The following is a 25,246-nucleotide window of genomic DNA, read 5'->3' as shown; positions in this document are numbered from 1 at the left end:
GTTGTCTTCAAGTGTGTTCTTTTCAGCGATAATTCTCTATTGCAGATACTGGGGTAATTCTTTATACACTGCCAATTGATCCTCTATAGGACGTCACGCCTGACATTTCTATGTACTTCATCTTGTCTGGTTTGCGTCGCCTACAAAATCTGAACTGTATTTATATCCGGCATTTCAGCAGATAATAGGGCAGAAATTGGAAAACGTAGGTGACATTTGCAAATATGCACCTATGGCATAGCTGCAATCTATATTACACACCAGGTCCGTCACTTATTTCTGCAGTTACAGCGCGTGAAATGCAAAAGTTGGTGCTTCAACTCCACAGAAGGTCTAAGAATCAAAGTAAAAGACACTCACCCGCTAAGCACGACAATGAAGTCCATCACGTTCCAGCCGTTGCGGAGGTACGAGCCTTTATGGAACACAAATCCCAGAGCCACAATTTTAATTCCAGCTTCAAAGCAAAATATCCCTATAAAATAGGGCTCTGTCTTTTCCTGCAAATTAAAAAGGGAGATGTGAAAAGACATAATTACTATTAGAGAGCGATAAGTCATATAGGCACAGAGGGAAGCTGGCGTATTGTCCATTATTACAATATATTATCATTTATATAAATAGTTTCAACACATTTTAAAGCAAGTTCCATCTCAGAAAAGCAATAAAAAAATGATAAAATGATCCAGCTGATTAACTCTTTAGATGATGTATCACATGTTGGTGTAAGTGCATATTCACACTGCGGTCAATAACATGCATAGCAGGATAAAACAACAGGAGGAAGCACCCTGCAGAAGTAAATAAATAGCAATATTCCATGTAATAACACAGGATACTGAGCTGACACGATTGTGATTAAAAACAAAGCGTAAAAACCACCCCGCCAAGACAAGGAGTAGATCAGGATGGACCCATGTAGTTCCCCTCGCTACGTGCCACCAGGCCTCAGAAAAGAATGGAATAAAATGTAGTTTGGTCTTTTTTTCCTCTCTGTTGCAGAGAGATTAGAGATCAAAGTATTTGGCACCTAATTAATTAATTTGTGTTATGTCCTGAATGTTTTCACTGGGGGTGTGTACTTCTTCCCCCCTATATGATGTTGTCCAATCATAAGCGGGTAGCAACACACATGAGAAGAACACACCCCAAATCAGTGTGTAAAGTATCTCACGGCCCTGATGTCCTGGTCTAACCTCCTGCATGATTAGAAAGTGCTGGGAGTAGACCACAGATGATTAACCTCTATAAAATAAGGTCCCTGCAGTCAGGGGAAGGACAAAACAGCAGAGTTTAGCTGTGTTACATAACAAACTCTTCTATCTGCTCTCCTTCTCTCAATGCAATGTCACCTCTGGTGTACTATCTCTCCCCCTACAATGCCTGTCCAGAGATTTCTCAGATCACAATTATGTATATTTTACTCACACCAACTTCTAATCATTCAAAAATGAATTAATTTGTGTTATGTCCAATTGGGTATTACAGAATGTTTTCACTGGGGGTGCGTACTTCTTCCCCCCCTAAATGATGATGTCCAATCATAAGCAGGTAGCAACATACACGAGAAGAAGAACACACCCCAAAGCAGTGTGTAAAGTGTCTGACAGACAGCCCTGATGTCCTGGTCTAACCTCCTGCATGATTAGAAAGTGCTGGGAGTAGACCACAGATGACTAACCCCTTTAAAATAAGGTCCCTGCAGTCAGGGGAAGGACAAAACAGAAAAGTTTAGCTGTGCCACATAAACTCTTCTATCTGCTCCCCTTCTCTCAATGCAATGTGTCACGCTCCCCGGGTCCCCTGCTCTGATCCCCGGCTCACCTGCCACGCTCCCCGCTCTCCAGCCTCCATTTCCTGCACTTCCCAGGCCTCCTGGTCCCCGCTCCCGGCGCCCGTCGGCTTCCCAGCCCCAGCCCGGCTCTGCTGCTTCCTCCTCTCAGCTTCCTGCTCTGGCTTCTGGCACCCGGGCCGCGCGCATGCGCATTAGGGCGCGCGCGCGGTCATTGACCCTTTCTTAAAGGGCCAGCGTCCACTGACAGGAAATGAAGCACACAGGTACAGGGTATAAAGGGGTTTAGTGTCCAAGTGGGCGGGGCCTGTTCTTCGTGTTTCCCAAGCTAGGAGTCAGGTCTCCTTGTGTTCCTGTGAGATACTCACCTCTCTCTCTTCTAGAGCCGATCCTGCCTTGCCATCCGGTCCTGCCGAATCCCGAACCCCGAACGCTGTCTATCTGCCATCCTGACAGTCCGTACCATCTCTGATCCCTGCGGTGACCCGTCATCTCGCCCCAACGGTTCTGGACTCCGCCTGCCATCATCTCGGCTTCCGAACCTGAGCTCCGTCACCCGGACTACCATCAGTGACTCCGTGGTCCCAGGGACTTCTCCATTATACTCGTGTGCACGGACTGTCCTGCTACCTGTAGTGCTCCAGCTACCGGACCCCTTACCATCATCAAGGAGTTCGGCCCAGTGGATCCACCTCCTGGGTCTGCCCGTCCACCTGGCCCTAACACAATGTCACCTCTGGTGTACTATCTCTCCCCCTACAATGCCTGTCCAGAGATTTGTCAGATCACACTTATATCTATTTTACTCACAACAACTTCTAATAATTAAAAAATGAATTAATTTGTGTTATGTCCAATTGGGTATTACAGAATGTTTTCACTGGGGGTGCGTACTACTTCCCCCCTAAATGATGATGTCCAATCATAAGCAGGTAGCAACATACACGAGAAGAAGAACACACCCCACAGCAGTGTGTAAAGTGTCTGACAGACAGCCCTGATGTCCTGGTCTAACCTCCTGCATGATTAGAAGGTGCTGGGAGTAGACCACAGATGACTAACTCCTTTAAAATAAGGACCTTACAGTCAGGGGAGGGCAAAACAGCAGAGTTTAGCTGTGTCACATAAGAAACTTCTATCTGCTCTCCTTCTCTCATGGTACAGCAGAGGTGACATTGCTATCTCTCCCCCCACACTGCCTCTCCAGAGATCTGTCAGATCACACTTATGAATAATGTACTCACAGCAACGTCTAATCATTCTCAGATGTCAATCACTGCATCTCACACAGGAGCAGCCTGTTCAGATCTATAATGGGGTCATATTCTTCTTTCCGCTGAATGCTTATAATTGGCTAACGTCACACAGGGGAAAGTATTACGCCCCCCAGTGAAAGTTCTGATGATGCCCATTTGGACTTAATGAAGACAAACTCTTTAACTGCCAAATACTTTGCTAAAATCTCTTAAATGAAGGGTCAAAATAAAAACAAAAATAATGATAAAAAAACCCCAAAATGTTTTATTCCTCTCTGCAGCCGCTATTATATTGTGTGTTAAAGTCATCATGAAAACCCTGGTGAAAGGTTCTGTTAATATAGGTGTCTGCTGAGCAATCGGTCAACCACCGGCTACCTGTCCTGACTATCCTATACGACTATCCTACTCTCAGGAACGCTCGGCCGACTTCTCCAGCCTATCTCCAGACAGAACGGAAGGATCAGCCACTGAAATTTACCAGGCTGCATCCTTCTTTGCATCGACATCACAAGATTTTTTTTTCTTTTTACGACCTGTCAATTAGGAAAGTGATAGATATATGATAAGTAGTGGTTCAGCCTCAGCGCCACCCACTGTTACACATCTACATGTTCTCATTTATTCCTATAGAGAGCAGCTGAGGAGGAAGCGCAACTGGTCAATGCTCTGGACAGAAGCAAAAAGGATATCCAGCTCCCGCAATCATTACATGGAGTCACAGTTTTGTCTTCTTTAGAATAAAAGCATCATTTTATTGATACTATTAAAACCATAGGAGTCGCTGACCAACGCGTTTCGAGCAATTGTTGCTCTTACTCATTGCGGGAGCTGAATATCCCTTCTTGTTTCTTGGATTACTTTCCCTGTGTGCCGGCTCAGGTGCACCACACCCTTGGCTGAATCAGTCATCTAAATACACCTGGACTGGTGAGCTGACGATTATTTCCTTTGCCTCTTCTGGACAGAAGCACCTTTTTTGCATGTTATTGAAACAAATAGTAATATAGAAATGGAAAGAACATTGGGGTTATTCCTGCTGGTCTGATTTTGGGGAACTTAGTTACAATATGGATTCCTAGTTTGAAAATAATTTCCAATATTTATTATGAAGGTGTTGGCAATCCAAAATAAACGTTTCGGTCACAACTGGACCTTCATCAGTACGGATTGCAAGGGACATCTGTATGCAGCAGCAGGATTGTTGTATCGCTGACTTATTCACCGACCCGGTCAGGTCATGTCCTACCCCGCACCCCCCGGTCATCCACGTGTGCGGCTGCCTCCTTCCCCCCAGGGCCTGTGCATGCAGCCCAGGTCTCCTGGGAGTGTGGTTAGGGCACGCGCGCACTCCAGCCCTCCTTTAAGGGGTGGCGCGCTATTTCCAGGACATGTCTCTCAGCCTATGGCTGAGAGACACTATGTATTTAAGGCACCTTCCCATTAAGGGACGTACCTGCGCAATGTGTTCAGTTAGTCAGTGTTCCAGTCTGCTAGCTAGTTCTAAGGTCCTGAGCTTCTGTCCTGTTATCCCTGTGTCCATCACCTATATTTGCCTTTCTATACCTATCTGTCAATGCCTTACTCACCATTCCTGTCTGTACCCGTCTGTCCAGCCAGCCTCAGTCATCCCTCCTATACCTGAGTATTTCACCTGTCCTGCAGGTCAGCTGCCCCATTCCCGGGCACTGCCCTGGGAGAAGTGCCGGGCATCCACATCACGGTGGGCGCTTACTTAAGTCCCTCCCACTGAGGGATAAGCCCGGGTCCCCCCGTGGTCTTGTGGGTCCACTAACCCCACTCACTGCCCCTTAACCGGTTGCGAACGTTACAATAGTGCATCATCCACCGCTTACTACAAGGTAAGGGAAATAGGAAAATTAAGGTAAAAATTGCCCCCAAAAATTGTCAATTTTTGATTGCTACTTTTTCCGATTTTATTTGGTACAGGTGACATTGTATTTTTTTGTGAAACATTTTTCACATATGTAAATTTGAAAAAAAATACGAGTATTTGTCCCTAATAAAGTTTAGCAACAATATATACATATCCCTGGTCCAATGGACGGCCACATCAGCCATCCTCCCCGGTGCCGCTCCTGGTTAGTAGGTTTGACACCATGTCATTATTATTAGATTGTATCGCACACATCGGGCATACTATTCAGAAGAGGATATTACACAGGTGGCGGCTCGCAGGTGTCTGCTCCGGTGGCCAACGATGACTGACGTGGCCACTACACCAGGGTCCTGCCAATCTCTCCGCTCAACTCTAGTTCCTAAATTTGGCAACATACGCAGTGAAATAGAAAGGGTATAATTAGTTTCCCAGAGCTGAAGGAGTAAATGGATGGGAAGACCGCGATCATTTCTAACTGAATAAATACATGTAAATTGAGCCATTCCGGTCACAAGACGTCCGATGGGGAGAAGAAAACTATTATATGTCCTTAAAAATGTACCCAAATGCATACGACGTGTGACAGATAGATATGACAGGTGAAGGACTGGATACTGCAGATATAGGTCATACATCAGCTAATGACGAGATGCAATAAATCCAGTCCAGAGACCAGAATACCTTCCGTACATCGTTATCATAACGAGCACGGAACGGGACCTCACATCATTCTAAAACGCAAAACGAGCCCAACCCTCCTGACATGATACATGTGTACATGAGAAATACTGTATAATACACATAACATACATGCTGGTTCTGGAGGAAGGTTTGTCTTGGACATCTCTATTACGTAGTTCTTCTTGGAAATATATTAAAAAATTGACAATTGGGAGTTATTGTTCCTCTTATTAAAAGGATTTTTTTTGTTATTAATATGAGCATCCAGGTGGCATAAAGGTGAAATTAGCCATACCTGTGTCTCCTGGATGAGGGGTCATTATGGAAAATCCTCTTTTATATCTTCCGGGCTCTGGGGCGTGTGCTGCCTGGAAGATAAGCCTGCCCCTGTCTTCATTATACAAGCGCAGCTCAATAAATTAGAATATCATCAAAAGTTGATTTCAGTAATTCAATACAAAAAAGGAAACAAATATATTATATAGTCATTACACACAGAGGGATCTATTCCTATATATTATATAGAGTCATTACACACAGAGGGATCTATTCCTATATATTATATAGTCATTACACACAGAGGGATCTATTCCTATATATTATATAGTCATTGCACACAGAGGGATCTATTCCTATATATTATATAGTCATTGCACACAGAGGGATCTATTCCTATATATTATATAGTCATTACACACAGAGGGATCTATTCCTATATATTATATAGTCATTACACACAGAGGGATCTATTCCTATATATTATATAGTCATTACACACAGAGGGATATATTCCTATATATTATATAGTCATTGCACACAGAGGGATCTATTCCTATATATTATATAGTCATTGCACACAGAGGGATCTATTCCTATATATTATATAGTCATTACACACAGAGGGATCTATTCCTATATATTATATAGAGTCATTACACACAGAGGGATCTATTCCTATATATTATATAGAGTCATTACACACAGAGAGATCTATTCCTATATAATATATAGGAATAGATCCCTCTGTGTGTAATGACTCTATAATATATAGGAATAGATCCCTCTGTGTGTAATGACTCTATATAATATATAGGAATAGATTCCTCTGTGTGTAATGACTCTATATAATATATAGGAATAGATCCCTCTGTGTGTAATGACTCTATATAATATATAGGAATAGATCCCTCTGTGTGTAATGACTCTATAATATATAGGAATAGATCCCTCTGTGTGTAATGACTCTATATAATATATAGGAATAGATTCCTCTGTGTGTAATGACTCTATATAATATATAGGAATAGATCCCTCTGTGTGTAATGACTCTATATAATATATAGGAATAGATCCCTCTGTGTGTAATGACGCTATAATATATAGGAATAGATCCCTCTGTGTGTAATGACTATATAATATATAGGAATAGATTCCTCTGTGTGTAATGACTCTATATAATATATAGGAATAGATTCCTCTGTGTGTAATGATTCTATTGAATAAATGTTTCTATTTTTGTATTGAATTACTGAAATAAATGAACTTTTTAATGATATTCTCATTTATTGAGATGCGCTTGTACAGGCTTCTTTCTCCCATTCTCTTCAGTGTTCCTGTGACGTCAGGTTCGCGGCTGTGTATCCCGCGCATGCGCACTCTCTCCGCCGTGTCTCCGCTGCACTGTGAAGCAGCGGTGACTCGGTGACACAGATAAGCGGGAGGATATTTTCTCTATGGTCAGGGCAGGCGGCAGATTATAGGTTTTTCATCCTGCACAGACTTTTCTTCTCGGCATTTGATTGTGTTGATAAGTTGAGGATGTGGATTTTCCAGTGGTTTTAATCAACATATGAAATATCAGGAAATGTGGAAATGTGGAAATGTGCGGGAGAATTGTCTCTTCTCCAGAATAGACTTTTTGGCTTATTTAAAATCTAGACAATGGAGCTCCATGTCACATATGGGAGGACAGATGGAATGATTCATCTCACACTGGTGATCGGAGCCGATCTGGATGTACTTTTGTTGAGTAAATGGAAACAACATTAACTGAAATTGGTTGATTAACATGTTTTTGCCATGAAGTTACTGCTTTGGTCTGATAATGGGTAATTTAACCCTATTACATTGTATGATATGTTATTAGGTCTAATATGTTATATCTGGTGGTCTCCTGTATGACGTGATGCCCTGGAGAATCGCTCCTTGTGCCATGACAGGTATGGGTATGGCACCATGACAGGTATGGGTATGGCACCATGACAGGTATGGGTATGGCACCATGACAGGTATGGGTATGGCACCATGACAGGTATGGGTATGGCACCATGACAGGTATGGGTATGGCACCATGACAGGTATGGGTATGGCACCATGACAGGTATGGGTATGGCACCATGACAGGTATGGGTATGGCACAATGACAGGTATGGGTATGGCACCATGACAGGTATGGGTATGGCACCATGACAGTTATGGGTATGGCACCATGACAGGTATGGGTATGGCACCATGGTGTTGGGTATGTGCATATATGCATCCTTCTCAATGTACTTGGCAGTTATCTGTGCGCCTATAAAGTGTTATCGCTTTTCTTATTGAAGATTCCGTCAGAGACAGAGACCCTGACAAAGCGCTCTAATATGACCACAGAAACTGTGCCGCTCGCACCGGCATCCCCGCACGGTCCTGCTTCCTCCTCCCGGCAGGGACTCCTGCGCACTCATCCTCCTGCCGCAATCACTGCTGATGGCTCCCGGGGCCGCGCACGCCGCACAGGTCTCCCGAGAGTGCACTTAGGGTTTGCGAATCTTCCTGCTCTTAAAGGACCAGCGTGCCCTGACCCAGAAGTGCCTCTCAACCTATGGCTGAGAAACACTAGATATTTAACCCTCCATCACATACAATATCGGTTCTAACGAGTTCACATACAATGTGACTATCAGGAGCAGGCTAGAAAAATACCTATAATATCTAATGTTTGCAATTTCAGTGCTCTAAAAGTGATCAGTGACCTTCATAGCGATGTAATAAAAGAGACTACACATAATCAGGTGCAGAAAAAAACCATTTACTTAACATAAAACTAATAACTCTGAAATACAAACATTTCAAAACTCCCGCCAAATAGTCCCCAGTTCGACTCTGTCAAAAAACTCTACAAAGAAAATGTATGGAAACAAACTTAATTTTAATGTACCTTAGGTACTATTAAACACATATTCAATCAGAATTAGATCCTGAAGTTTCCCCAGAAAAATTACACTTGCAGAGCATGTGATGAATAAAAACATAAAATACCAACCTTATTGAGTGTGATGTGTTCACATACAATGAGCCTGAGAGATTAGCGCAGTTATATCTGTCCTCCTGAAGCTCTGCAATTCAACTGTGGTATGAGGTTTCACAGAGCTGCTAGAGACAGGATACTACCTGGAGGGAGGGGATTTCCTCACAATCTGGTGAGGAAGGAGAAATAGAAATGAAAGTAAAAGAGATGTGCCTGTCAGGCCTATGGTATGTGACGGAGGGTTAAGACATCCTCCCACTATGGAACAATGTGGTCTTACTGCTGGAGACACGTTTGCTAGTTGTCAGTTCCCTGCTCCCTGTGTCACTTTTCTGTGGCTGCTAACCCGTACCTGTGTTCTAGCACCTGCGTTCATGTCATACCTGCCGTACCTGCTAGAACCTGTCGCAGCTGCTGTATCTGCCATATTTGTGTGAACCAGCCATCCAGTGTGGTTCAGTCGTCCTGCTTGCAGCTCAGTCTGTCTCTGCCTCCTTCTCCCCTAGTGCCAAGAGATCCCCTGGAGTTTCATCTGGCGGCTACCTTCCAGCACAAGATTAACCTCCCCATCTGAGGCTCTAGTGAAGAAGGGGTAATCGCTTATCTTTGCCCTTCTAGGATGAGCCGATGCTGTGGCACAGTGGGTCCACACCTACGGTACTAATGTAACCGTTTGCTCAGGGCATGGACCCTCCTGGCTCCAGTAGCACGCAGCTCACAACAGCTGATCTGTCAACGGGAACAGCAAGATCGTATTCGGACCCACTTGTGGTCAGTGGACTCTCGTCTGCACGCTTTCACACCAACGGCTCCACCTTAATCCAGCTTCTGCTTCCAATTGCCGCTTGTCTGCTCCTCTGCGGTTTCATGGAGACCCCAAGCAATGCCAGGGATTCATAAACCAGCGCATGCTGCACTTTGAGCTTTTGTCTCACTAGTTCGCTTTGCATTGGGCCAAAGTGGCCTTCCTGATATCTCTTCTGACTGGTGAGGTCCTCGCCTGGATTCATCCACTGTGAGAGAGAATCGATCCTGTTGTCTCAAACCTGCAAACCCTCCATGAAGAGTTCCACAAGGTATACTTGTGCCTGGGGCCATTTCGTTAGAAGATTGGTCTCTAAGTAGAGCGTTGTGTCGCGTTCTGTTTCTTAAGGCCCCATTACACGCAACGACGTGTCTAACGATACATCGCTGGGGTCACGGATTCCGTGATGCACATCCGGCGTCGTTAGCGACGTCGTTGTGTGTAACAGCTCTGAGCGACCGTTAACGATCAAAAATACTCACCTTATCGTTGATCGTTGACGCGTCGTTCATTTTCATAAAATCGTTGCTGTTGCAGGACGCAGGTTGTTCGTCGTTCCAGCGGCAGCACACATCACTACGTGTGACACCGCAGGAACGAGGAACAACACCGTGCCTGCGGCCGCTGGCAATGAGGAAGGAAGGAGGTGGGCGGGATGTTCGTCCCGCTCATCTCCGCCCCTCCGCTTCTATTGGGCGGCTGCTTAGTGACGCCACTGTGATGCCGCAAGAACAGCCCCCTTAGAAAGGAGGCGGTTCGCCGGCCACAGCGACGTCGCTAGGGAGGTAAGTATAGTGTGACGGGTCCTAACGATGTTGTGCGCCACGGGCAGAGATTTGCCCATGACGCACAACCGACGGGGGCGGGTGCTATCGCTAGCGATGTCGCTGCGTGTAAAGCCCCCTTTAGTCAACACTTCACTATCACATTATCACAATTTGGTCTTGGTCAACACTTCAGGATCATACTATCTGAATTTTGCTGCCACAGATAACTGTCACGATGGTTTCCCCTTCACTAGGAGACTTGTGACAGATTTGGTACGGGAGTCTCTAGAATTTGAATGTGTTTTCCTTTCTTTTGGTGCACCAAGGGTTAATGTCAGTTTTCCTTGCTAGCAGCTTCTGGTTACTTCGCCTCATGTGTAGCCTTTTGTGACCGCTCCCATCAGCTCTAAATGTCACATGTACCATCACATGAGGCTGGTTATAGAGAATCCACATTCTTTTATACTATCAACGGAGGAGGATGGTTGCTCTGGTAGCCACTGGAGCCTTGCTGCTGCTGCTGGAGCCTTGCTGCTGCTGCTACTGCTGGAGCCTTGCTGCTGCTGCTGGAACCTTGCTGCTGCTGCTACTGCTGGAGCCTTGCTGCTGCTGTTAGAGCCTTGCTGCTGCTGCTGGAGCCCTTGCTGTTGGTGTAGTCCTGCTGGTGTAAGCAGTGTAGGCTGTGAAGTTGGTGTTTATCCTTTTTGTTTATTCCCCTATTTGTCTTCCGTTCCTCATGTTTTATTATTACAGTGGTGGGACTAGTGCTCTCAACAGCCATTTCACTCGTGAGGGTGAGTTCAGGGCTAGCAAGGGACTAGGTACGTGATCGGCAAGGGGGTGAAAGAATCCATATAGGGATGTAAGGGAGCTTAGGATACAACCTCAGATGAGTGCAGGAACTGTCCCCGCTCCCTTCTCCCTTCTTACTAGTGCCAGGGCCCTCCTGTATTACTGTGTTCCCGGTGTACCCTGTTTGTGACGGCGCTTGTCGGGGGTTCCCTGGTGTCTGGTGGAACCCTGATTGTCACAGCATGACTTTAACCCACTGCATACGGCCCTGATGACCTACAGACTATGTCTGTTTGTTTCACACACCGAGTCTTCACAAACTATCTAGAAGGGAACCGTCCCTCTCCCTATAAGCTAGCCCCTCCTATTGCGGGCTAGTCCCATCACTAAACTACTTCCTGCCCTACAGTCTGGCAACTACATATAAAAGTGCCCTAAATTACACATTACACTACATGACAATACAGTACGTGATGGATGTCTTCAGGGAAAGGGACGTGACAGTAACCAGTCCACCTAGTTGCAACCAGGTAGGAAAAAATAATCATCGGATGCTCCTTTAAGAATAGGTTTTGTGAGCCAGAATTTATGGTCTAAGGAGATACAAAAACTTAAAGGTGAAGTAACCAGTAACCACTACAGTAAGTAGATGAGCTCCAGCCTGGCATAAAGCATTCAATACTCACCTCTAGTCATGGTTGTGACTTGGGGTAGGCACCCCCGAAAAGTGAAGGTGCAGATTATGGCCACAACACATGGATAATGGATGTGTTTTTAAACAGGACTGAAAAAAGGACTGATTTTTTTTAATTGTATGCCGGAATTTAATCTACATTTTAATTCATTATTGTTACTCCTTGATCCAGGAGATTCCGTGCTCCAGACAATAGCATGATCGCTCCAGACCTTCTAATAAACACTGACGAGCCGTATCCTTCTTCTCTTTCACCACCGAGGTCATTAATGTTCCACAATTCTATTTAAAGACTTTACATGGCCGCAGTCATCAATAAACCTAGGTGTCTCGCTTCTGGCCGTCGTATCTTGCTGTCAGCTCCTGATTTTCCAAGTTTGAACCATCTGAAGCAGCAACAGACATTGAGACGAACTAAAGAAAGCGTGGTCTGTTTCCCTGCTCATGCTTTACTTTCTGTGAAATGGCCTGCAAGTATGACAGGGAGGCTATCATTAAGGGGCAAGAAAGTCACTGACCCATGGCAGGTGCAATGCAATGTATATAAACTAATGGCAGTGCTATACTGGTGCTATCAGGCTGAATCTATACATACCTTTAGTTGTGAGATCGGATGTATACTTTCTGAAATACAGGCAAGTAAAGTTTGTGACTATCAGCCTGATAGTGCCAGTATAGCACTGTATGTATAGAATCAGCCTGATAGTGCCAGTATAGCACTGTATGTATAGACTCAGCCTGATAGTGCCAGTATAGCACTGTATATATAGAATCAGCCTGATAGTGCCAGTATAGCACTGTATGTATAGACTCAGCCTGATAGTGCCAGTATAGCACTGTATGTATAGAATCAGCCTGATAGTGCCAGTATAGCACTATATGTATAGACTCAGCCTGATAGCTCCAGTATAGCACTGTATGTATAGAATCAGCCTGATAGTGCCAGTATAGCATTGCATGTACAGAATCAGCCTAATAGTGCCAGTATAGCACTGTATGTATAGAATCAGCCTGATAGCGCCAGTATAGCACTGTATGTATAGAATCAGCCTGATAGTGCCAGTATAGCACTGTATGTATAGAATTAGCCTGATAGCTCCAGTATAGCACTGTATGTATAGAATCAGCCTGATAGTGCCAGTATAGCACTGCATGTACAGAATCAGCCTAATAGTGCCAGTATAGCACTGCATGTAGAGAATCAGCCTAATAGTGCCAGTATAGCACTGTATGTATAGAATCAGCCTGATGGTGCCAGTATAGCACTGTATGTATAGAATCAATTTGTTGCCCGTGTCGCACAATGTTGTAACCCCCCGTCACACGCACGTACCTTCCAAACAACCTCGCTGTGGGAGGCGAACATCCACTTCCTGAAGGGGGAGGGACGTTCTGCGTCACAGCGACGTCACACAGCTGCCGGCCAATAGAAGCGGAGGGGCGGAGATGAGCGGGACGTAAACATCCCACCCACCTTCTTCCTTCTGCATTGCCGTCGGCCACAGGTAAGCTGCAGTTCGTCGTTCCCGGGGTGTCACACGGAGCGACGTGTGCTGCCTCGGGAACAATGAACAATCGGCGCGCAGAAGGACGTTCAATATTTTGAAAATGAGCGACGTGTCAACGAGCACCGATAAGGTGAGTATTTTTGCTCGTTCACACTCGCTCGTAGCTGTCACACGCTACAATATGTCAAATGATGCCGGATGTGCGTCACTTACGACGTGACCCCGACGACATATTGTATGATATATCGTAGCGTGTAAAGCCTGCTTAAGAATTCACTGAGCTAAGCTGTCAGTTCTCAGTGTTTGTCAGGAGTTAAAGGGAACCAACCACCAGGATGTTACTGTATAAAGTAAAAGCAGTGCCATACGGACCCTCGGATGCTGAATCCAGGCATACCTTTGTCTGAAAGATCGGATGTTTGGTTGCTGAAATATCTGTAATCAAAGTTCCAGAAATGCCCTGCACTTTGATTGACTTTGATTGACAGGTGCATAGGGCGGGCCTTTGTGAGTCGGGTCCTTGCTGTAAATTCCTCCTCCTTTTTTATTTAAATATCGCGTCACGCCGCCATTGCTGCTGTTGGTGGGCCATGTGCATTGCCACAGTAATGACGTCTTCATTAAAATGGTGTCAGAGTCCATGCATGCGTGTACCGCAATCTCTGGCGTCGTTTTATTGAAGACGCTGTGGAGAAGACTATGAGTGGCAGGGCTGTGTGCAGATGTAAAAAAAAAAAGGATCTGTGCATGCACTGATGATGCTCATAGTCTTCTCCACCGCGTTCTGTGCATGCACCGATGCTGCTCATAGTCTTCTCCACTGCGTTCGGTGTATGCACCGATGCTGCTCATAGTCTTCTCCACCGCGTTCTGTGCATGCACCGATGCTGCTCATAGTCTTCTCCACTGCGTTCTGTGTATGCACCGATGCTGCTCATAGTCTTCTCCACCGCGTTCTGTGTATGCACCGATGCTGCTCATAGTCTTCTCCACCGCATTCTGTGCATGCACCGATGCTGCTCATAGTCTTCTCCACCGCGTTCTGCGCATGCACCAATGCTGCTCATAGTCTTCTCCACCGCGTCTTCAATAACATGGCACCGGAGATCGCAGTAAGTGCATGTGCAGACTCCGGCACCATTTTAAATACAGAAAAGTGGGTACGTCATAGAGGAAGACTTTACAGCTAAGACCCGCCCCCGATGCACCCGTCAATCAAACGTGCAGTGCATTTCTCAAGCAGCATCAGCCAGGTGTCTAATTATCTCCTTTTACTCCTGACTTCCTGTGATACCAATGTGATATGACTGAAAGAATGAGTGTGATTAGATAGGGATCATAATCAAAAGATATAGTGATCCCAGATATTATTTGATCCATCAATAATTCAGTATCAGAGATAGATGTCCTCTGGTTGAACCTATTTCACTATGAGCAAAGAATACGTGTCAGACAGATCTTAAGCAAAACCACTATAATGAGGAAGTAACGTTTACAGTTCCACAGTCAGGAAACTTGTGGTTAGTTGAAAACAGGTGCAAGGAAGCTGGCCTGTAAAATTCACGACACCTTGCAATATCTCCAGGAAACTGTGGTCGACCAGTTGTCAACTGACTAAATGTGCAGGAAATGTGCAGGAAGCTGCTGGTGCCCACAGCAGCTTGTGGTCAAGTTACATGAACATGACTCAGCTGTCACATGCTGGTCACCAATTAACCATTCAGAAAACACAACGTACAAAGTTTCTTATAAAAGGACCGGCCTCTTTTAATGAGATTAGGGAAAACCTTCCAGGAAGCTGAAGTGTACGTACTGCTCCTGTGATGCAAAAGGCCGCATTGTTTTTCCTTCTCATTAAATCGAGTCCCTCCGATGAGAAGGATTGCTACAACAAATGGTAATGTTGATGCATATTTCTGTTATTGTATAAGATTCTATGACTAAAAAAGTAGTTCTAATGCCTATGTACCATTGACTATTCATGTGCTATTAAAATAAATAGTATCTTGCTATAAAGAATCTTAGTATTTTTAGGAGAATTTAGCAAGACACTTCCATTCAATAATTTCAGTAGGTATTGTTCACACTTACAATTCTGCTATCAGGGTATCACAGGCCGAGCCTTGCTACCTTCTACTATGGCCAGCTCCTTCTGCAATAATCCACACAGTTACACTAAAGGGCCATTTACACGCTGCGACATCGCTAACGATATATCGTCGGGGTGACGGTGTTTGTGACGCACATCCGGCGCCGGTAGTGACATCGCAGCGTGTGACACCAAGGAGCGATGATCAACGAGCGCAAAAGAGACAAAAATAGTTGGTATATGAGACGTCGTTCATTTACCAAAAATCGTTGTCTGGTGAGTAGCGATGTTGTTCCTCGTTCCTGAGGCAGCACAAATCGCTATGTGTGACATCGCATGAATGACGAACATCTCCTTACCTGCCTCCACCGGCAATGAGGAAGAAAGGAGGTGGGCGCCCCTCCGCTTCTATTGGACGCCTGCCGTGTGACGTCGCTGTGATGCCGCACGATCGCCGGCCAGAGCGACGTTGCAGGTCAGGTAAGTCCGTGTGACGGGTGTTAGCGATGTTGTGCGCCACGAGCAGCGATTTGCCCGTGATGCACAACCGACGGGGGCGGGTACGCTCACTAGCGATATCGGTACCGATATCGCAGCGTGTAAAGTACCCTTATGACATCTTCACCCAAGACCCTTTAAAGCCAACTCAGGCAGATGCCAGCCTTCTGAGTGTTCAGTAAGCATAGTTCACAGTCACCACATATTTGCCAGGTCTGAACTTCACCTTCCACTTGACTCAGAATCAGCCAGGTGTCTCATTAAATCTCTTTGCTACTCCTGACTTCCATTCAACTTCCAACATTATTATGCAAACTCAGTAAGTGTGCTTAAAACGGAAAATTGCTATCACTGTAAAGGGTACTTTACACGCTGCGACATCGCTACCGATATATCGTTGGGGTCACGTCATTAGTGGCGCACATCCGGCGCCGGTAGCAACATCGCAGCATGTGACACCAATGAGCGACGATCAACGAGCACAAAAACGTGAAAAATGGTTGCTCATTGACACGTCGTTCATTTCCTTAATATCGTTGCTGCTGCAGGTACGATGTTGTTCGTCGTTCCTGCGGCAGCATACATCGCTATGTGTGACACCGCAGGAACGACGAACATCTCCTACCTGCCTCCACTGGCAATGAGGAAGGAAGGAGGTGGGCGGGATGTTACGTCCCGCTCATCTCCGCCCCTCCGCTTCTATTGGACGGCTGCCGTGTGACATCGCTGTGAGGCCGCATGAACCGCCCCCTTAGAAAGGAGGCGAATCGCTGGCCAGAGCGACGTCGCAGGGCAGGTAAGTGCGTGTGACGGGTGTAAGCGAAGTTGTGCGCCACGGGCAGCGATCTGCCCGTGATGCACAACCGACGGGGCGGGTACGCTCGCTAGCGATATCGGTACCGATGTCGCAGCGTGTAAAGTACCCTTTAGGCATTGTGCAAGCTCCTGTTTGCATACATATATATTCCAGGTATTACCTAGCTTCATTCAAGCTACCAGCTTGTCTTGGACTTTACAGTTTCACCTTATTCTTTGCTATCAAGGTAATGTATCACTGCAAGCAAGTTACAAACACATCATTGTTATCCTGTGGTTAACCATTATCCTGCTTTTAGGTCCATGATTGCTTACATCTCTGCTATTAACCATTGCCCTGCTGCAAGTTTCTAACTGCATATTTCTATGCTATCAACCATATCCCTGCTGTAAGTTCCAGGTTGTCTATATCTACTGTTCCTGTGTGTATGTACACACCTGGCTGTGCTTCTATAGTGCTTTTTGCTCTACTTGTTTGCTGCATAATCTGCTGTCCTTCGATGACGTGAAGACCAGCTGTGCTGCAGTATCTTCTCCAGCCTGACTTATGGCTTAGAAAATTCACTCACCTAGTGAGTGCTAACACCATGCTTGTTCTGGCTCTCATAGACTTGCATTGAGCGCTTGTGATGTAACCTCTGACTTCCAACCAATCAGAAGTTACGGGCACAAGATGGCACTGCGAGACCGGAGTGACGCCAAACAAATATGAAAACACCAGAGGGTGAGAATAAGACAGGGGGCAGGAGAATTAGATTTAAACCACCACCCCAGTGCTGAACACCCCCCGCTGAAGTGGTGCATTAATAATGCGTCATGCAGTTTAGATGTGACATCTAGTGACATACACAGGTTTATTCCAGCCTAAAATGTTCAGTTGGTGACTTTGCGACCTTAGACTTTTGTGGGGCCCTAGAATACTTCTGGCATTATATGGAGGGGCACAAAGCAGAATGTGGCGACACACAGATTGCCTACAGCTCTATATTACACCGGGCTTCATGCACGTCTATGGCCCTTAAACGTTAATAGGATATGCTAATGTGTGTCCTTCTTTAGACATCAGCCTTGGGCAAAAACCGGAAATAAGAGCTGAGTGTGGATGTGAGGATGTGGATGTGCACGGTGTCCATGAGAAAACATGCAACAAGTAATGGATGTGCTATCATTCTTCAAGATAATAATTCCTATGTCTCCATGATGGAAATGATTCACTGAAATATATTTTTATATAAAGGATAATTCTTCAGGATAGGAATATGCAAGAAAACAGGAGAAGAATGAAGGCTTCTGCGGTCCTGGCGAGGAGGACACCAGACGACGTGGACACTTATGGACATTTCATCACCCAATTATACAGATGATACAAATGAAGAATGACTGAATGGGAGACAGGGAATCAATGACTGTGTACGAAGGCTTCATTATCCTGCACACGGCCGGGACCAAATGTTTCATAGTCAATGATTCACTTTCAATAAGACAAAAATGCCTGTACATATTTATCCCCTGCACAGTGCGCCCTTGTCTGTGCCCTTTACAAGTTGTCTCAGCCTCACTTCTAGAACCCGCATGTAAGGAATCCGCATGTAAGGAATCCGCATGTAAGGAATCCGCATGTAAGGAACCCGCATGTAAGGAACCCGCATGTAAGGAACCCGCATGTAAGGAACCCGCATGTAAGGAATCCGCATGTAAGGAATCTGCATGTAAGGAATCCGCATGTAAGGAATCCGCATGTAAGGAATCCGCATGTAAGGAATACGCATGTAAGGAATCCGCATGTAAGGAATCCGCATGTAAGGAATCCGCATGTAAGGAACCCGCATGTAAGGAACCCGCATGTAAGGAACCCGCATGTAAGGAACCCGCATGTAAGGAATCCGCATGTAAGGAATCCGCATGTAAGGAATCTGCATGTAAGGAACCCGCATGTAAGGAATCCGCATGTAAGGAATCCGCATGTAAGGAACCCGCATGTAAGGAACCCGCATGTAAGGAACCCGCATGTAAGGAACCCGCATGTAAGGAATCCGCATGTAAGGAATCCGCATGTAAGGAATCCGCATGTAAGGAACCCGCATGTAAGGAATCCGCATGTAAGGAATCCGCATGTAAGGAATCCGCATGTAAGGAATCCGCATGTAAGGAATCCGCATGTAAGGAATCCGCATGTAAGGAATCTGCATGTAAGGAACCCGCATGTAAGGAATCCGCATGTAAGGAATCCGCATGTAAGGAACCCGCATGTAAGGAACCCGCATGTAAGGAACCCGCATGTAAGGAACCCGCATGTAAGGAATCCGCATGTAAGGAATCCGCATGTAAGGAATCCGCATGTAAGGAATCCGCATGTAAGGAACCCGCATGTAAGGAATCCGCATGTAAGGAATCCGCATGTAAGGAACCCGCATGTAAGGAATATGCATGTAAGGAATCCGCATGTAAGGAATCCGCATGTAAGGAACCCGCATGTAAGGAATACGCATGTAAGGAATACGCATGTAAGGAATCTGCATGTAAGGAATACACATGTAAGGAACCCGCATGTAAGGAACCCGCATGTAAGGAATCCGCATGTAAGGAACCCGCATGTAAGGAACCCGCATGTAAGGAACCCGCATGTAAGGAACACGCATGTAAGGAATACGCATGTAAGGAATACGCATGTAAGGAACCCGCATGTAAGGAACCCGCATGTAAGGAACCCGCATGTAAGGAATCCGCATGTAAGGAATCCGCATGTAAGGAACCCGCATGTAAGGAACCCGCATGTAAGGAACCCGCATGTAAGGAATCCGCATGTAAGGATCCCGCATGTAAGGAATCCGCATGTAAGGAACCCGCATGTAAGGAATCCGCATGTAAGGATCCCGCATATAAGGAATCCGCATGTAAGGAATCTGCATGTAAGGAACCCGCATGTAAGGAACCCGCATGTAAGGAACCCGCATGTAAGGAACCCGCATGTAAGGAATCCGCATGTAAGGAATCCGCATGTAAGGAATCCGCATGTAAGGAATCCGCATGTAAGGAACCCGCATGTAAGGAATCCGCATGTAAGGAATCCGCATGTAAGGAACCCGCATGTAAGGAATATGCATGTAAGGAATCCGCATGTAAGGAATCCGCATGTAAGGAACCCGCATGTAAGGAATACGCATGTAAGGAATACGCATGTAAGGAATCTGCATGTAAGGAATACACATGTAAGGAACCCGCATGTAAGGAACCCGCATGTAAGGAATCCGCATGTAAGGAACCCGCATGTAAGGAACCCGCATGTAAGGAACCCGCATGTAAGGAACACGCATGTAAGGAATACGCATGTAAGGAATACGCATGTAAGGAACCCGCATGTAAGGAACCCGCATGTAAGGAACCCGCATGTAAGGAATCCGCATGTAAGGAATCCGCATGTAAGGAACCCGCATGTAAGGAACCCGCATGTAAGGAACCCGCATGTAAGGAATCCGCATGTAAGGATCCCGCATGTAAGGAATCCGCATGTAAGGAACCCGCATGTAAGGAATCCGCATGTAAGGATCCCGCATATAAGGAATCCGCATGTAAGGAATCTGCATGTAAGGAACCCGCATGTAAGGAACCCACATGTAAGGAATACGCATGTAAGGAATACGCATGTAAGAAACCCGCATGTAAGGAATCTGCATGTAAGGAATACACATGTAAGGAATCCGCATGTAAGGAACCCGCTTGTAAGGAATACACATGTAAGGAATCCGCATGTAAGGAATACACATGTAAGGAATACACATGTAAGGAACACACATGTAAGGAACCCGCATGTAAGGAATACACATGTAAGGAATCCACATGTAAGGAACCCACATGTAAGGAATCCGCATGTAAGGAATCCGCATGTAAGGATCCCGCATGTAAGGAATCCGCATGTAAGGAATACGCATGTAAGGAATACGCATGTAAGGAATACACATGTAAGGAATACACATGTAAGGAACCCGTATGTAAGGAATACACATGTAAGGAACACGCATGTAAGGAATACACATGTAAGGAATCCGCATGTAAGGAATACACATGTAAGGAACCCGCATGTAAGGAATACACATGTAAGGAATCCGCATGTAAGGAACCCGCATGTAAGGAATCCGCATGTAAGGAACCCGCATGTAAGGAATCCGCATGTAAGGAATCCGCATGTAAGGAACCCGCATGTAAGGAATCCGCATGTAAGGAATCCGCATGTAAGGAATCCGCATGTAAGGAACACACATGTAAGGAATCCGCATGTAAGGAATACGCATGTAAGGAATCCGCATGTAAGGAATACACATGTAAGGAATACACATGTAATGAATCCGCATGTAAGGAACCCGCATGTAAGGAACCCGCATGTAAGGAATCCGCATGTAAGGTGTCCGCATGTAAGGAACCCGCATGTAAGGAACCCGCATGTAAGGAATCCGCATGTAAGGAATACACATGTAAGGAATCCGCATGTAAGGAATACACATGTAAGGAATCCGCATGTAAGGAATACACATGTAAGGAATACACATGTAAGGAATATGCATGTAAGGAACCCGCATGTAAGGAACCCGCATGTAAGGAATACACATGTAAGGAATCCGCATGTAAGGAATCCGCATGTAAGGAACCCGCATGTAAGGAATCCGCATGTAAGGAATCCGCATGTAAGGAATACACATGTAAGGAATCCGCATGTAAGGAATCCGCATGTAAGGAATCCGCATGTAAGGAACCCACATGTAAGGAACCCACATGTAAGGAATCCGCATGTAAGGAATCCGCATGTAAGGAATCCGCATGTAAGGATCCCGCATGTAAGGAATCCGCATGTAAGGAATCCGCATGTAGGGAACCCGCATGTAAGGAACACACATGTAAGGAACACACATGTAAGGAATCCGCATGTAAGGAACCCGCATGTAAGGAATCCGCATGTAAGGAATCCGCATGTAAGGAACCCGCATGTAAGGAATATGCATGTAAGGAATCCGCATGTAAGGAATCCGCATGTAAGGAACCCGCATGTAAGGAATACGCATGTAAGGAATACGCATGTAAGGAATCTGCATGTAAGGAATACACATGTAAGGAACCCGCATGTAAGGAACCCGCATGTAAGGAATCCGCATGTAAGGAACCCGCATGTAAGGAACCCGCATGTAAGGAACCCGCATGTAAGGAACACGCATGTAAGGAATACGCATGTAAGGAATACGCATGTAAGGAATATGCATGTAAGGAACCCGCATGTAAGGAACCCGCATGTAAGGAACCCGCATGTAAGGAATCCGCATGTAAGGAATCCGCATGTAAGGAACCCGCATGTAAGGAACCCGCATGTAAGGAACCCGCATGTAAGGAATCCGCATGTAAGGATCCCGCATGTAAGGAATCCGCATGTAAGGAACCCGCATGTAAGGAATCCGCATGTAAGGATCCCGCATATAAGGAATCCGCATGTAAGGAATCTGCATGTAAGGAACCCGCATGTAAGGAACCCACATGTAAGGAATACGCATGTAAGGAATACGCATGTAAGAAACCCGCATGTAAGGAATCTGCATGTAAGGAATACACATGTAAGGAATCCGCATGTAAGGAACCCGCTTGTAAGGAATACACATGTAAGGAATCCGCATGTAAGGAATACACATGTAAGGAATACACATGTAAGGAACACACATGTAAGGAACCCGCATGTAAGGAATACACATGTAAGGAATCCACATGTAAGGAACCCACATGTAAGGAATCCGCATGTAAGGAATCCGCATGTAAGGATCCCGCATGTAAGGAATCCGCATGTAAGGAATACGCATGTAAGGAATACGCATGTAAGGAATACACATGTAAGGAATACACATGTAAGGAACCCGTATGTAAGGAATACACATGTAAGGAACACGCATGTAAGGAATACACATGTAAGGAATCCGCATGTAAGGAATACACATGTAAGGAACCCGCATGTAAGGAATACACATGTAAGGAATCCGCATGTAAGGAACCCGCATGTAAGGAATCCGCATGTAAGGAACCCGCATGTAAGGAATCCGCATGTAAGGAATCCGCATGTAAGGAACCCGCATGTAAGGAATCCGCATGTAAGGAATCCGCATGTAAGGAATCCGCATGTAAGGAACACACATGTAAGGAATCCGCATGTAAGGAATACGCATGTAAGGAATCCGCATGTAAGGAATACACATGTAAGGAATACACATGTAATGAATCCGCATGTAAGGAACCCGCATGTAAGGAACCCGCATGTAAGGAATCCGCATGTAAGGTGTCCGCATGTAAGGAACCCGCATGTAAGGAACCCGCATGTAAGGAATCCGCATGTAAGGAATACACATGTAAGGAATCCGCATGTAAGGAATACACATGTAAGGAATCCGCATGTAAGGAATACACATGTAAGGAATACACATGTAAGGAATATGCATGTAAGGAACCCGCATGTAAGGAACCCGCATGTAAGGAATACACATGTAAGGAATCCGCATGTAAGGAATCCGCATGTAAGGAACCCGCATGTAAGGAATCCGCATGTAAGGAATCCGCATGTAAGGAATACACATGTAAGGAATCCGCATGTAAGGAATCCGCATGTAAGGAATCCGCATGTAAGGAACCCACATGTAAGGAACCCACATGTAAGGAATCCGCATGTAAGGAATCCGCATGTAAGGAATCCGCATGTAAGGATCCCGCATGTAAGGAATCCGCATGTAAGGAATCCGCATGTAGGGAACCCGCATGTAAGGAACACACATGTAAGGAACACACATGTAAGGAATCCGCATGTAAGGAACCCGCATGTAAGGAATCCGCATGTAAGGAATCCGCATGTAAGGAACCCGCATGTAAGGAACACACATGTAAGGAATCCGCATGTAAGGATTCTGCATGTAAGGAACCCGCATGTAAGGAATACACATGTAAGGAACCCGCATGTAAGGAATACACATGTAAGGAATACACATGTAAGGAATCCGCATGTAAGGAACCCGCATGTAAGGAACCCGCATGTAAGGAATACACATGTAAGGAATCCGCATGTAAGGAATCCGTATGTAAGGAACCCGCATGTAAGGAATCCGCATGTAAGGAATACACATGTAAGGAATCCGCATGTAAGGAATCCGCATGTAAGGAATCCGCATGTAAGGAACCCACATGTAAGGAATCCGCATGTAAGGAATCCGCATGTAAGGAATACACATGTAAGGAATACACGTGTAAGGAACCCGCATGTAAGGAATCCGCATGTAAGGAACCCGCATGTAAGGAATACACATGTAAGGAATCCGCATGTAAGGAATACACGTGTAAGGAACCCGCATGTAAGGAATCCGCATGTAAGGAATCCGCATGTAAGGAACCCGCATGTAAGGAATCCGCATGTAAGGAATACACGTGTAAGGAACCCGCATGTAAGGAATACAGCAGAGGGTCATGCTTTTATACTGTTGTTGGATTTTCGACCTTATGTTCCCCCATCATTTTAGGCTTGGGTCACATGTCCTGTAATGATCCGTTTGTAACGGATATGATGGAGGTCTAATAACGGATCTGTTAACGGATTGTACAAACGGATAAATTTTTTTTAACAGATCCATTATCATTATAGTCAATGGATAAGTTAATGGATCCGTTATCATTTTATAGAGATAGCTAGATAGAGAAATAGATGGAAAAGAAGGAAAGAAAGAAAGAAAGAGAAAAAGAAAGGAAGGAAGAAGGAAAGAATAAGAAAGAAAGAATGAAAGAAAGAAAGAATAGACAGATACAACATTTTTTGTCTTAAATATTTTTAAAATTCTGCTAAATAGCTGTACAAGTCATCTCTCTTTCCCTCTATCTATCTATCTATTATCTATCTATCTATCTATCTATCCCTCTATCCATCTATCCCTCTATCTATCTATCTATCCCTCTATCCATCTATCCCTCTATCTATCTATCTATCCCTCTATCTATCTATCCCTCTATCTATCTATCTATCTATCCCTCTATCCATCTATCCCTCTAGCTATCTATCTATCTATCTATCCCTCTATCCATCTATCCCTCTATCTATCTATCTATCTATCTATCCCTCTATCTATCTATCCCTCTATCTATCTATCCCTCTATCTATCTATCTATCTATCTATCCCTCTATCTATCTATCCCTCTATCTATCTATCCCTCTATCTATCTATCTATCTATCTATCTATCTATCCCTCTATCTATCTATCCCTCTATCTATCTATCCCTCTATCTATCCCTCTATCTATCTATCCCTCTATCTATCTATCTATCTATCTATCCCTCTATCTATCTATCCCTCTATCT

At 45.1% G+C, this 25,246-nt stretch overlaps 1 protein-coding gene across 5 annotated transcripts in view; it reads right to left on the bottom strand.

The window, feature by feature from the left end:
* The window catches only part of CACNA1E (calcium voltage-gated channel subunit alpha1 E), a 964,825-nt gene that overhangs the window by 303,114 nt on the left and 636,465 nt on the right, over nt 1–25,246 (bottom strand). For all 5 annotated transcript variants that reach the window (XM_075320594.1, XM_075320596.1, XM_075320595.1 and 2 more), the window contains one exon: nt 361–500. In XM_075320594.1, coding sequence (XP_075176709.1) covers nt 361–500 — 140 coding nt within the window. The remainder of the gene's footprint in view (nt 1–360; nt 501–25,246) is intronic.

Source organism: Anomaloglossus baeobatrachus, chromosome 8 (genome assembly GCF_048569485.1).
Source record: "Anomaloglossus baeobatrachus isolate aAnoBae1 chromosome 8, aAnoBae1.hap1, whole genome shotgun sequence".
NCBI lineage: Eukaryota > Metazoa > Chordata > Amphibia > Anura > Aromobatidae > Anomaloglossus > Anomaloglossus baeobatrachus.
This window is presented reverse-complemented; position numbering and strand designations above follow the sequence as displayed.